Raw genomic sequence first — 12,981 nt, 5'->3', positions numbered from 1 at the left:
CCCAGATCCGAAATAGACCACAATATCGTCAACAAAGACAATGGAAACCGATCCAAATATCCTAGAAATACCAGAAATCATTGAGTCCCTGAAAACATCTAAAGCTCCGCAATCTCTAATGGTAAAATCAAGAACTCACAATGTCCGTACTAAAGACATTCCTAACCATAAGATCTCTGACAATAACTCTGAAATCTAATCACCAACAATATAAATCACCAAAGAATAGATCCTCTAGTGTGAGAGCAACTCTCCATCACAGGAATTACCACATATGTGGGAGCAACGCTCTACCACAAGAAATCCTCAATATGTGGGAGCAACGCTCCACCACAACCAAATCCGTAATATGCATCTACAATATATATATGGGGGCAATACTTCGCTACAAGCAATCCACAATAGGTGGGAGCAACGCTCCACCAAAAACAATCTAAAATATGTGGGAGCAACGCTCTACCACAACAATCCAAAATATGTGGGAGCAACGCTCCACCACAAACATCCCATAAGTGACCAAGACATTTAACTATCCAACTAGAGACTGCACGAGATCACTCTACCACATATCACAATCCAGTAAGCATATCAAATCCATCGTTAACTCTATCAACATCGTAGTGGGTCACCCACTAATAGTAGAATTAGTTGACAAAGCAATACTACAAATGACATATTGTAAACACTCAACATAGGTAGAGTCATCATAATGCTACCCACAATACACCTGACACATGTGCACACACAACATAGGTATGATCGACATAATCCTCCAATTAGTACACACCAAACATACTAATAACACAGATATAAATCAACGTGATACCTCCAAAAATACATTCCGAACCCGTGTGCATATATCAACGTAGGTATAATCGACAATACACCTCAAACAACATTCACCTAACATATATATACACCTATGCCAAGAGAATAATCAACATAATACTTCCAACAAATCATAATAGACACGAGTGTACACACAGAACTAATATAATCAACAAGATACCTCGAATATTACACCGAACACATCTGCACATATCACAACTCAGATTAAATCGATAAGATACCTCCAAATAAACACTTAAACACATGTGCACATTCCACAACATAGATTAAATCGACAAAATACCTCTAATAAACCAAACAGACACGTATGCTTAACCACTAGGGTATAATCTACTAGACACCCACAATAATCATAACTGGACAAGTATACACCCACTACATGTAATTAGACCGTCTATCATAGAACTCCTACAATACATAATAATCATATGTACATACCACATAGATATACATAATCAGCATATTTAACCCAATCAACCTGACATTCCTTATGCTACCTTCTAAGTTATCCAACCCGGTACATACAGTCCATGGTCAAAGTCTTCATGGAATAGGATACATCAATCCTCTATAGACTGACCAAACCAATAATGGTATACGGCTAATTCAGTCTTTTCCATGTCAGTACAAACCATGTACTCAAATGTGCTCTAGATACCTAACTAAGCACAAATAACCCAAAGATTCGTACCTCTAAAATTAGAGTATGACAATCCCCTACTGATCGGACCAACAAAACTAAATCGGTCATCTACTAACTAATCAAGAATACATTAATCCTCCATAAGCAACTAAGGTATATCGATCCACGACTACTCAAGTCGACAAACGTAAATCAGTCTTCTACTGACCGATCTAACAAGAGTAAATCAATTATCTACTTATGAAATTAACTCAGATAAAATGGTATTCTACTGGCTAAGTCAACATGAATATGTAGATGCTATCCACTACACAGCTAAAAATAGCAAAGGCTGATATGTGCCTCCATCTCATATCCAACTAGTAGTAACAGAAGCTAAAACTACTGGTGGTATAATATGAAAAATCACCAGAGACTATAATCCTTAATCTCTATTATGGTCGACCAAGATAAGTGGCTAACCCATCACATGTAATATGTGCTACAACAACCAGACAAGTACTAAATAAAAAGTGTTAATACATGTCATAACTATCATAGTCAACAATGCATACTAACAAAAGATAGGATAACAGTATACCAACATACCTCCTATAGCTTGGAGATGTCCTGCTGCTGTCAGGTCCCAAAACTCGAAAAGTCACATCGAGAAAACTAAAACATGAAATCCGAAACATGGGATATAAGACTCGTAAATCGTGCTCTGATACCAAATAAATTGGTATCAGATAAATCTCAAAAATCCAGAACACATAGCAAGTGTCGTATACCTGCTCTGATACCACTAAATTGTCACGCCCCGGGGAAGTCCCTTTTCGAAGAAATTTCGGCAGCACCTCCCCTGTACGGGTGACAATATGAAACATTTCTACAGACACAGTATACATCAGCCACAGGCGGTTGGAACATACACACAACCACGTAGTTTATATGTAGATCTAACAGCCCACTCGGCTGTACCAAACCCAAACACAGCGGAATACAATAGAAAATCAAATACAAACCAAAATACAAGACTGCTAGCCGGCTAGGCTTACACAACCATCAAACCAGTGCCAAAACCAGAATATAACAATGATCATCCAACCTAATTAGCACAAACTTCCCATTCAGAAATAGGAATCCAGTTCTCTACAACAATTCTTCTACTTCTTACCTCAACACTAAACTTCTTCTGTTGGTCCACAATAGGTAGTTGCTGTGGAAATTGGGGCAGTCGCTAAAAAATCATATACACCACTGTCGCAATGAATCTACAATTAGAGACCAACATTCTCTGTTAGCATAACCTTCCACCCATCCCAAGTGCTGCTCACGGCAGGACAAAAATCAGAGCACAAAATTGAAAACCAAACCCTCAGCCCTCACCTTCAATGCCACTTCCCGATTACTGCTACCCTCTGTCGCCTTCTCAAGCTCTTGACTTCTGGCGATCTAGGGCACAGTGTCACCAGGGGCGGCGGCGCACAGGGCAGAAGCAAGGCAGCTATCGCTCCATATCAATGGCACGAGGAGGAAGGAAGCTTCGGCGAGGCGTCGGTGGTAGGGCGCCGGCGCTGCTCCGTGCGACCTCAGGTGGTAGCGGCACCTGGTGCGGCTCGGGAAGGAGGAGAAGGAGAGGTCGGCGCTATGGATGAGGAGAAGCGGCGTCGGCTATGGAATCTCCAAGGCGAGGGGTGACGGCAAAGACTAAGAGGAAGAGAAGGTGACACTAGGGCTCCTTTGGTCCGGGGCTTGTATTTGGGGAAGGGCGGAGGAAGAGAGGAAAGACGAAGAAGAAGGAGAAGTGATCGGCACGGGTTTTTTGTACGCTCGGGGGAGGAGGAAACTGTCGGTGCAGTTAGGGCACGGGGAGAAAGAAACGGCAGGGGAAAAATAAAAGAAAAAGAAGGAAATAAAAATAAAAAAATAAAACATTTCCTCGCTTAAATGGGGTTGCCTAAACAGGCTTTTTCGAGACCCATAATTGGTCCCTGTAAAACTCATCATACGAGCTCCGAAAAATTTTCAAAAATTTTGGAAAATTCCATTATTATTCGCCCTTTTCCGGTATTTTACACAGCTTCTTCTTTTCTTTCAGTTATGCATTTTCCATTACTCCAGGAGACTGTACACATATTTATTTTTATTGGTTATTTTGTATTATGCATGTCAGCCCGATACCCGTTGAGAATTTGACTCACCCCGTTGATATTTCCATTTCAGGTTGATGTGTCAGGAGGTTCCAATCGCTAGTCCCCCACCACTTTGCTTCGCGATGATTTTCTACTCTTTGGACTTTTGGTTCCTTGTTATGTATTTATATATATACTTGTGATTTAGGATTGTACTCGAGGATCTTTTATTGAGTTTTGGTCTACTACTTGTGCTTTCCGCTACGATGGTTTCTCTGTTGTGCTTTGCGTTTTCTATCGTAGAAGTGGAGTAGGTTGTTTTCAAATAAACTGCGTGGTTGTGTCAACTAGAGGCTGAGATTATATAAATTGCGTGGGTGTTTGTTTATTCCATTATATATGTTCCGGTCGTGTTGGACGAGGTATGTGTGGCCCTGAGGGCAATGTATATAAGTCCCAGATTGTCACCCGTACAGGGGAGATGTTGCTGAAATTTCTTCTGGTAGGAACTACTTGGGGCGTGACAGCTTGAACGAGTGACTGGAAATTAGTTCTTTGAAAGCCAAAAAATAAGAATTCGTGTAAGAAATATGGAATATCCACTAATTGAACGTCTATCTTCAAGAGTTCTATCTTAATCTGTATCACTATTGGTATTCAACTCTAGCTAGTTAGAAATGACGATATAAAAGAAGACTATATAAAATTGTTCCTTTAATATAGCGAAGAATTTTCTTAAAACCTTCCCAATGGTGCTAAGTAGGAAAATGCATAATTTGATAGTCATGATTAATTACAAAAGCAATATTGGGTCATATGATCATAGTGTCATATTGTAGGACACATAAAATACTTACGAAGATATAGGGGTCAGCCATTAATGAAGAGTTTGAATGTTCAGTAAAACCTCCTTCAATGATTGATATGGAGATAAGACATGAGACATTCATTTTTGCTCGTTGAAAAAGTCTAATAATATATTTACTCTAAAAGAGAAGACAATCTTCAAAATGAAGAAGAACTCATGCCAAGGATAAAAGTGAGTGTCGCCGTCGAGATCCACTCATGATTAGGAAAATGGAATAAAGAAGTGGTGTCTTTTAGATCATTGCCCGTTATTAAAATATTAACCACATAGATTAGCCAGAAAATGGTAAATTTTTCAATCCAGTTGTAGAATAGGGAAGAGTTAATTTTTGAGTCAAAAAATCTTTAAATATAAAGCCAATTAAATAGATGATGAAACAATGTATTGGTCAAATATAGATTTCTAAAATTGACAAACATATTTTGAAAAGTCTAAGGCTAGAAGAGTTATTTATCCATGTTGTCCAAATAATAAACCATTAATTAAATATGACATACATACCATCATAAAAATTCTAATAATATTAATAAATATGATAAACTTAAAAATATTATCATTTACTATTGATTTGTATGAATCTTTGATTATGATATAAATAAGATAAATTTTAATTTATTAAAATTAATTTAAAAATTTTATTATTATTACTGTCATTATACATCGATCCAAACAAGTGCATGCTAAAACATATTAGTTACGGCTAGAGTATATATTACCAGCTCCATTATTTATTTCAAAAAGGTAGATCTGTTACCTTAGCGGCCCCCATAGTACCGACCTCATGGATATGGAGGGAGGTTCATGTAGGTATACAGACCATAGGCGCATGGCAGGGTAAACCTCAAGTCATCAGTTACTGAGAATCGACTCATAACTATTACGCCAAAAATACTATACAGCTCCATTATTTATTTCAAACTTTCACAAAGTATTGATACATGCAGCTTGTCAAAATTAAAGGAACAAACAATGACAGTCCACATAATAAAAAAAAAAAAAAGGAAAAAACATAAACCCGGTAACAATTATAATTAATCATATAATTAACCATTGTATAGTTAATTAGCTCCTAGTTAATTAATTGCTTTGACCGCCTCAAATCTTGGTTCTTTGGGCATGTACTTCTGCTTCACGTACACGTCCATGTAGTCCCCGAAGAGAAACTCGGGGTAGGCGCCAGTGGTCTCGTCGACGGCGGAGGCCGAAGCCGGACAAATGACGGCCTTCACTGAAGGGTTGTAGAAGGAGGCGACGGAGCGACGGTTGCCATTGCCGGTGGCGAGCACGCGGTGCCACACGCTCTTGTACCGCCCATTGCTGACCACCTCGATCTGGTCCCCGGTGTTAATGACGATGGGATTGGCCAACGGCTGCACGTCCACCCACTCGCCGTCCTTGAGGATCTGCAAGCCTCCGACACGGTCATCTTGGAAGAGGAGGATGACGCCGCCAGCGTCGGTGTGGGGGCGGAGGCCCAGCTCCACAAGGTCCAACCGCGGGCAGGGCGGGTAGTGGCTCACCTTAATTCAATGACGCAACATCATATCAGAATTAAAATTAATTGTTTTATTTATAATTAAAGTCTCTCCTAGCTCTGTCAAGTGTCGATCAATATAATTCTCACCTTGGTGCCGAAGAACGGCTCGTGCTCGCCGTTTCCGGTGAACTGGTTCTTGAAGGTGCCCTTCTCCAGCCCCAGGTTTTCTTCCATGGTTTCCATCAATTTCTCGGCTAACTTTTTCACCTCCGTTCTGTACTCCCTCATCGTCTCCCTAATGATCAATCGATCCATCGAATCAATTAACATATACAATAATTGTCATGAAAAATTTATGATGGTGTGATTTAATTAATTAATTAATTAATTAATTACTTGAATTGGGGAGGATGGGATGGCCATTGATTGTCGTCTTGGAGAACAAAGACGTCCTCCCAGTCCACATCGTCCAACTTTTTCTTGTTGTTGTTTACTTCTCCAGCGACCTCTTCTTCTTCCCGAACGAGTTGGTTGAGGAGCTGCACCGGCCTAGATGCCTTGAAGGCCTCGGCTCTGTGCCTGTAGCACTCCGTGCACACCTTCTTCACGCGTTCTAGCAGCTCGACCGGAATCCCATGGTTCACCAGCTGCAAAAACATTAATTTTAGTAACATTAATTAATTCCCAAATTGACTGATCTAATTAAAATAGTAGCAATCTAATTAATTAACAGAGTCATAAAACAACATACCTGGAAGAATCCCCACTGTTGGCATCCATTGTCGATCTGAGCCAGAGTCTCGGCCCTCTCCTTCCCTTCCAGCTTGGAGAAGTCGATTACCGGAATAGCCATGGAGAGAGACAGAGAGAGTATTGGTTGTCGGCTTTTGCTGGCCTAGCTAGCTGCTATACAACTGCTGTAGTACTGCTCGATCAGTGTGAGAAATTTACGACGAGCGAGGGGGCGTTTTATAGAGAAATAAGGATCGATGATAGTTCAGTGTCCACATCACGAGGAAGAAACGGAGAAGCTACTGCAGAAGCTAGCCAGCCACGAGACGGAGCAATAGTTTTGTTCAAGTTGTTTTCCTCTTGTTTAATTTGTAAGAAACATGTGAGGAAAACAGCAGCCTTCCTTTCCTTGTCGTCTTCATTAACACAGGTTTTCTGGCACCCAGATTATATTGTAGAAATTATTCAAGGAATTATTGCAGGAGATGGAAAGATATGTATCATTAGGAGGAATATAATTATGAGGATGAACGGATGATGATGATGATGATGATGTAGAATGTCTGAATAATTCATAATTAATGGCAATGATTGAGTGTTGATTTTGAATTTGTTATATATGCTCGACCTTACCTTAAAGTTTTTATTGAGTTCAACTAATTATATCGTTTGAATTAGTTTATTTTCTTTATATTTATTTGTGAGAATCATATATGATTTAAGGGCAGCAACTATTTTTCATGGTCCTAACAAAAATAATCATATATAATTTTCATTTCCCAAATGATAAAAAACGAAAAGAAAAAAAAAAACATGTTAATGTTCTTGAACTAGATTTGACTAGTCAAACCGATGTCTTTTCAAAATTTTAACAGATTTATCATTAATTACATGTTGATGATGAACCAAATATTTGTATAATTAATTGTCACTATCTATTACTGGTAAGATAGCGATACCATATATCATACTCTTGTCCTTTTCTTTTTAATTTCTTCTTCACTAGAAATAATTTTTTCTTCTTTTTTTTTTATCTTTCTTCCTAGATACTTCCTAACGATTATATTGTTTGGTCGGTCGGTCAATCGGTCCATCTTGTACCATATTAGAGATGTCAAATGGATCCGACCTCAAGTACCCAACTCAACAATTGTTGCAAAAGGTGAATGAGCTCGCTCCCAGCGCCCCCGCTAATCCATCCCAGGGTCAACACGGAGGAGGTAAATCACGAACGGCTACCAGCCTTTGGAATAGTGACTAGCACATAAGGGAGTTATTTACCTTGGCTTTGCTGAAATTCGAACCCCAGACCTTATTTTAACAATACCTCATGCGCTAGCCACTAAACCCATCCGAGAGGACCAAATACCCAACTCAACCAGCACAATAACATAATGTCCCTTACTCGATTAGATGCATTAGACTAAAACTCTAATTCAAGTCAAAAACCTTACTCGATTTTTGATTCAATCACTTGCTACTTCTAAAGCTCAATAAAATTCTAGAAAATGACTGCAATGTGTAATGTTAGATGTATTAGACTAAAACTCTAATTCCATCTATAGTGACATCCATGTTGAATTCAAAGGGAAAATTATAAAGCTTCTTATCTTTTTCTTTAATGATTGTAACATTTTGATGCCAAACAGAATTGTGATTATCCTGCAAGCTGACAAGAAGAGAAAAGATTGACAAAAATATAAGAAGAGAAATCTCGAAGAAGGAAACTTTTTATTAAAATTCGAAGTTAATCCTTAAACATCTAAACATGACTCTTATATAAACTACAATCTAAGACTCAAATAAGAAAAAATATTATAATTAACAGATCTTAATTCCAATCTTATAAAGAATAGAAATAAATTTTTGCCCAAAAATAAAAATAATTAACTTAACTCAAATCAAGAAGTGGATCAAGACAAATCCTCTCTAAAAATATCATAAATATAAATACCCTAAATATCCAAAAAAATAAAAATTATGAAAAATAAAAAAGCCCCTGAAAAGGGTTTAAATGGTAAAATTTGGGACTGAAAATTTGACAGTTACGGTTTCACTAGTAACAAACGTAGATTTTTTAATTTTGCACGCATGACAACAAGCAGAGCCTAATTCTGAGTCCCGAGTCAAAAGTTAAACCCATTTGAAGTTTGAAGGTTCATATTGGACTTCAACATAGGTTGGGCCTACATCAATCTCCCCGACTTGAAAAGAACTCGGTCTCAAGTTCAGATTAACTTCATTAGCAATCATCAAATAAGGAGTTAGGTGTGTCATATTGAAGACATCAGAAGTCTTCACATGACTATAAAGGCGCAACCTATAGGCATTATCGTTAATCTTCTGCAGTATCTCGCATGGTCCGATTTTTTGATCCCTTAGATTATTATATTCTCCAATAGGGAAACGATCATAAGTCAATACATCCCAGATAAAATCTCCAATCTCAAAAGGTACCTGTCGACAATGATGATCGATCTAAGCCTTATACTTAGTATTGCTTTCCATAATTGTCAGTTCCACCTGCTCATGAATACCTCGAAGATACTCTGTCATCTCATCTGCTTTAGGACTAATTCGACCTACACGTGGAACAAGGGCTAATCTAGAAGTCCTGATGGATTTTGGCCATAGACAATCTCAAAAGGACTCAATCTCGTGGTCCTATTTTTCAATCTGTTGTAGACAAACTCTGCTTGAGCTAACGCCAAGTCCCACTGCTTTGGTTTAGTTCCTGAAAGGCATCTCAGAAGATTACCCTGACTCCGATTCGCCACCTTGATTTGTCGATCTATATAAGGATGGTAAGCACTGCTAAAGTTTAACTGTATTCCCAATTTCCCCTATAAGCTCTTCCAGAAGTGACAAATGAATTTGGTGTCTCGATCTGAAGTCATGGACTGAGGAACACCATGTAAACACATGATCTCCTTAAAGTAAAGATGGACAATCCACGCAGCATCTATAGTCTTCCTACAAGCTACGAAATGTGTCATCTTTAATAATCTGTCAACGACAACAAGAACTAAGTCTGAGGCTCATTGGGTGCAGGGTAACCCCAATACAAAATTTATGCTGACATTGAGCCAAGGAGCTTCAGGAATGGGTAGGAGAGTGTACAAGCGTGCATTGGTTAGAACCCCCTTAGACCACTAGCATACAAATATCGATCAACAAAGTGAGCCACATTGCTAGTCAACTTAGGCCAATAGAAATTGGTAGAGATGAGGGACAACGTCTTATCACGTCCAAAGTGTCCCTCATTATGAAGCTCGCTCATAATCTGCTAGTTGGAGAGCAGTCTGGAATCACAACTGCACCCCACGAAATAGATAACCATTATGCTAAATAAAATCATGTGGGTAATCATCATGTACCTCCTGGAATATCCTTCCAGATGATGGGTTTGTTGGTACAATTTGTACTAATGGTCTAACTCAGATTTTGATGAATGACAAAGTAATTAAGTTAGATATTGTTGTCATTTAACCACTTCACTAAGTGTGCAAGAGTTAACCAGATAGGTCGACGAACTGATCGGATATCTGGTGAGAAGTCTAGATAGGTCGACGGGCTGACCATATATCTGGCGGGAAGTCCAGCTAGGTCAACGGGTCGACCGGATATCTAGCGTGAAGTCCAAGTAAGGTCAACGGGCCAATCGGATAGCTGGTGCAAAGTCCAGATAGGTCGACGGACCAACTAAATATCTGACAGAAAGTCCAGTTGGGTCTACGGACCGGACAACTGGAAAGTAAAAGTAAGTCACTAGAGGAGAGTGACTAAGTGAGGACGCGTCCCAGTTAGGGGATAGTAGGCGTCGGTCCAGGTTAGGACCATTTCGGATCCCTAATCTGAGATATTGACTAGCTTTTGGTCTTGGAAGGACTTGAACTAACTACTATTGCTCATTATTATTGTGTTAACCCTTATCTTGTGAGTCATTATTTGATTTATTATACTAATGTTGTTTTGCAGGGCAGGACAAAGGAGTAAATTTTCCTTCGGATGAATAGTGTCCGAAGGTGCTTTCCATGGCTATGGAAGACGCCTTCTGTAGGATGAAATTTGGACGAAGTCGCGGATAGAGGCCGGATTGTTCAAGATCGACTTTCTCAAGTTTGAGGTGCCTTCAATGGGTATGGAAAGCACCCTCAATGCCCTATATAAGGCAATCTCGAGAAGCTTCAAAAAAAATAACACATATACGAGCTACTACGCATTCATTTGAAGTTCCGACTGCTCTGGGCTCCTACTTTAACTCTGCTACGAAGCCGCTGCACCTGACAATTGCTCCGAGGACTTCTGATCACGGTTGATAGACCGACATCAACACACGAATAAGCTGCTTCATTTCAAAGTGTCGATAACAATTTTTGTACTTAAATTCTGTAAATGGGAAGTGCAGTCTGCTGCACTTTTTCGATCTTCTTTGTACTCGATTCTCTCTTCCCGAGGTACTGGAAGAGGTTTTTAGTGAATTACCCATCGATAGGTCCGCGATACCTGGGTCTTAGAGTAGGAGTCACCGAAGGCTTCGAACCAAGTAAAATCGCCTGTGTTTCCTTATGTTGTTCTTTTTAGTTTTCCGCTGTGTACTTGTTTCTTTTAAAACGATAAAATAAGATTTTCAAAAACCACGTAATTCCCCCCCCCCCCCCCCCCACCCTCTCACATGCATATCGATCCAACAAATAGTATCAAAGTAGGTTCTGCTCTGAATTGGTGCAACCACCAATCAAGCCAGGCAGATTTTTTTTTTTGGTTTTTTTTCTACTCAGATAATATTTCTCGTTCGGTTTTAACCTGAAGCTGGTGCAACACCACTCAAGTTCTTCGGAATATTTTTTTTCTCCTCAAACTCTGCTAATCCAAGACCAAGTCTTGGTATCTCTCTTTAATTTTGTTTTACAACTCTAAAATGGCACAAAACGAAGGATATAACACTGATCGTCCCCCACTCTTCAACGGGGATGACTTCCCATACTTGAAGAAGCATATGAAGATGTACCTAAAGCAATATCGGGTCATGTGATCATAGTGTCATATTGTAGGACCCATATGATAGTTAGGAAGATATAGGGGTCAGCCAATAATGGAGAGTTTAAAGGTTCAGTAAAACCTATTTCAATGATTGGTGTGGAGATAGGACATGAGACATTCATTTTAGCTCGTTGAAAAAGTCTAATAATATATTTACTCTAAAAGAGAAGACAACCTTCAAAATATAGAAAAACTCATGCCAAGGATAAAAGTGAGTGTAGCTGAGATCCACTCATGATTAAGAAAATGAAGTAAAGAAGCGATGTCTTTTGGATCATTGCCAGTTATTAAAATATTAACCACATAGATTAGTCAAAAAATGATAAATTTTTCAATCAATTATAGAATAGGGAAGAGTTAGTTTTTCAGTAAAAAAATCCCTAAATATAAAGTCAATTAAATAGATGATGAAACAATGTATTAGTTACTTGTCGAACATCAAATATAGATTTCTAAAATTGACAAATATGTTTTGAAAAGTCGAAGGCTAGGAGAGTTATTTATCCATGTTGTCCAAATAATAAACCATTAATTAAATATGACATAATTATAAAAATTATAATTGATCCTGTCCGAAAGCTGAGTCGGACGTAGGCTGGTCGTGACGGCCTGGTTGTTGACGGAGAGTCGTGGGTGATCCTGCTCTCACGGGCAGCTGACGCGGCTGTAGGCCTCTGCACACACTCAGACGATCCCCCCCTTCGTTAGAGACCAAAACCCCAGGGAAAAAGTCCCCGGGTCCGGCCCTCCGACGCTCAAGTCAGGTACTTTTTCCCCAGAAAAACGAAGAGAGAAAAATCGACTGAAAGTGAAAAGTTTGTGGAAAAAAGTGATGAGAGAGCGTACCCGCGTACGAAGAATCCTCCTCCTTTTATGCATCGCCTCCTTCTACAACCTACGAGCATCTCAGAAAACGTTAGACGCTGGGCTTTGTCATGTAGTGAAGGACACCTGTCTGGCTGCTATTGGTTAAGGAGGCATCTTCTCGTTTAGGAACCTCCGCCTTTGCGCAGGGACTTTGTCATGTAGTGAAAGACACTTGTCTGGTTATCACTGGTTATGAAAGCATCTTCTCGTTTAGTAACCTCTGCCTGTGCGTATGTCCCCTGGCATGTGATGATTACCCCCTCACATCCTCCTGTTAGACCTGCTCCCCAGCTTTTAAGCGCAACCTGTAGTTGAGTTGTCCCTGAATAGCTCCGTTGATCCCGACCTGTATCGTGTGACTTATGCTCCAGGCCTTCGAACGCAGGCC

General features: G+C 39.5%; 1 protein-coding gene across 1 annotated transcript; it reads right to left on the bottom strand.

The window, feature by feature from the left end:
- Positions 1-5,475: 5,475 nt before the first annotated feature.
- LOC121992502 (1-aminocyclopropane-1-carboxylate oxidase-like) lies at positions 5,476-6,887 on the bottom strand. The gene is made up of 4 exons (XM_042546946.1): positions 6,703-6,887; positions 6,348-6,598; positions 6,099-6,246; positions 5,476-5,994 (listed from the first exon to the last, which is right to left on the bottom strand). The coding sequence occupies exons 1-4, from the start codon at positions 6,802-6,804 to the stop codon at positions 5,548-5,550; spliced, it is 948 nt and encodes a 315-aa protein (XP_042402880.1). The 5' UTR covers positions 6,805-6,887; the 3' UTR covers positions 5,476-5,547.
- Between the last annotated feature and the right edge of the window lie 6,094 nt (positions 6,888-12,981).

Source organism: Zingiber officinale, chromosome 6B, assembly GCF_018446385.1.
Source record: "Zingiber officinale cultivar Zhangliang chromosome 6B, Zo_v1.1, whole genome shotgun sequence".
Classification (NCBI taxonomy): Eukaryota; Viridiplantae; Streptophyta; class Magnoliopsida; order Zingiberales; family Zingiberaceae; genus Zingiber; species Zingiber officinale.
The sequence above is the reverse complement of the archived record's forward strand: the minus strand, read 5'-3'. Positions and strand labels throughout refer to the sequence as shown.

Bases quoted from the DNA above. Each gene is read 5' to 3' on its own strand.
- LOC121992502 (XM_042546946.1), bottom strand. From the start codon at position 6,804: ATGGCTATTCCGGTAATCGACTTCTCCAAGCTGGAAGGGAAGGAGAGG. The intron at 6,599-6,702 runs GTATGTTGTTTT...ATGTTTTTGCAG, and splicing joins AACAGTGGGGATTCTTCCAG to CTGGTGAACCATGGGATTCC. The intron at 6,247-6,347 runs GTAATTAATTAA...ATTGATCATTAG, and splicing joins TCCCATCCTCCCCAATTCAA to GGAGACGATGAGGGAGTACA.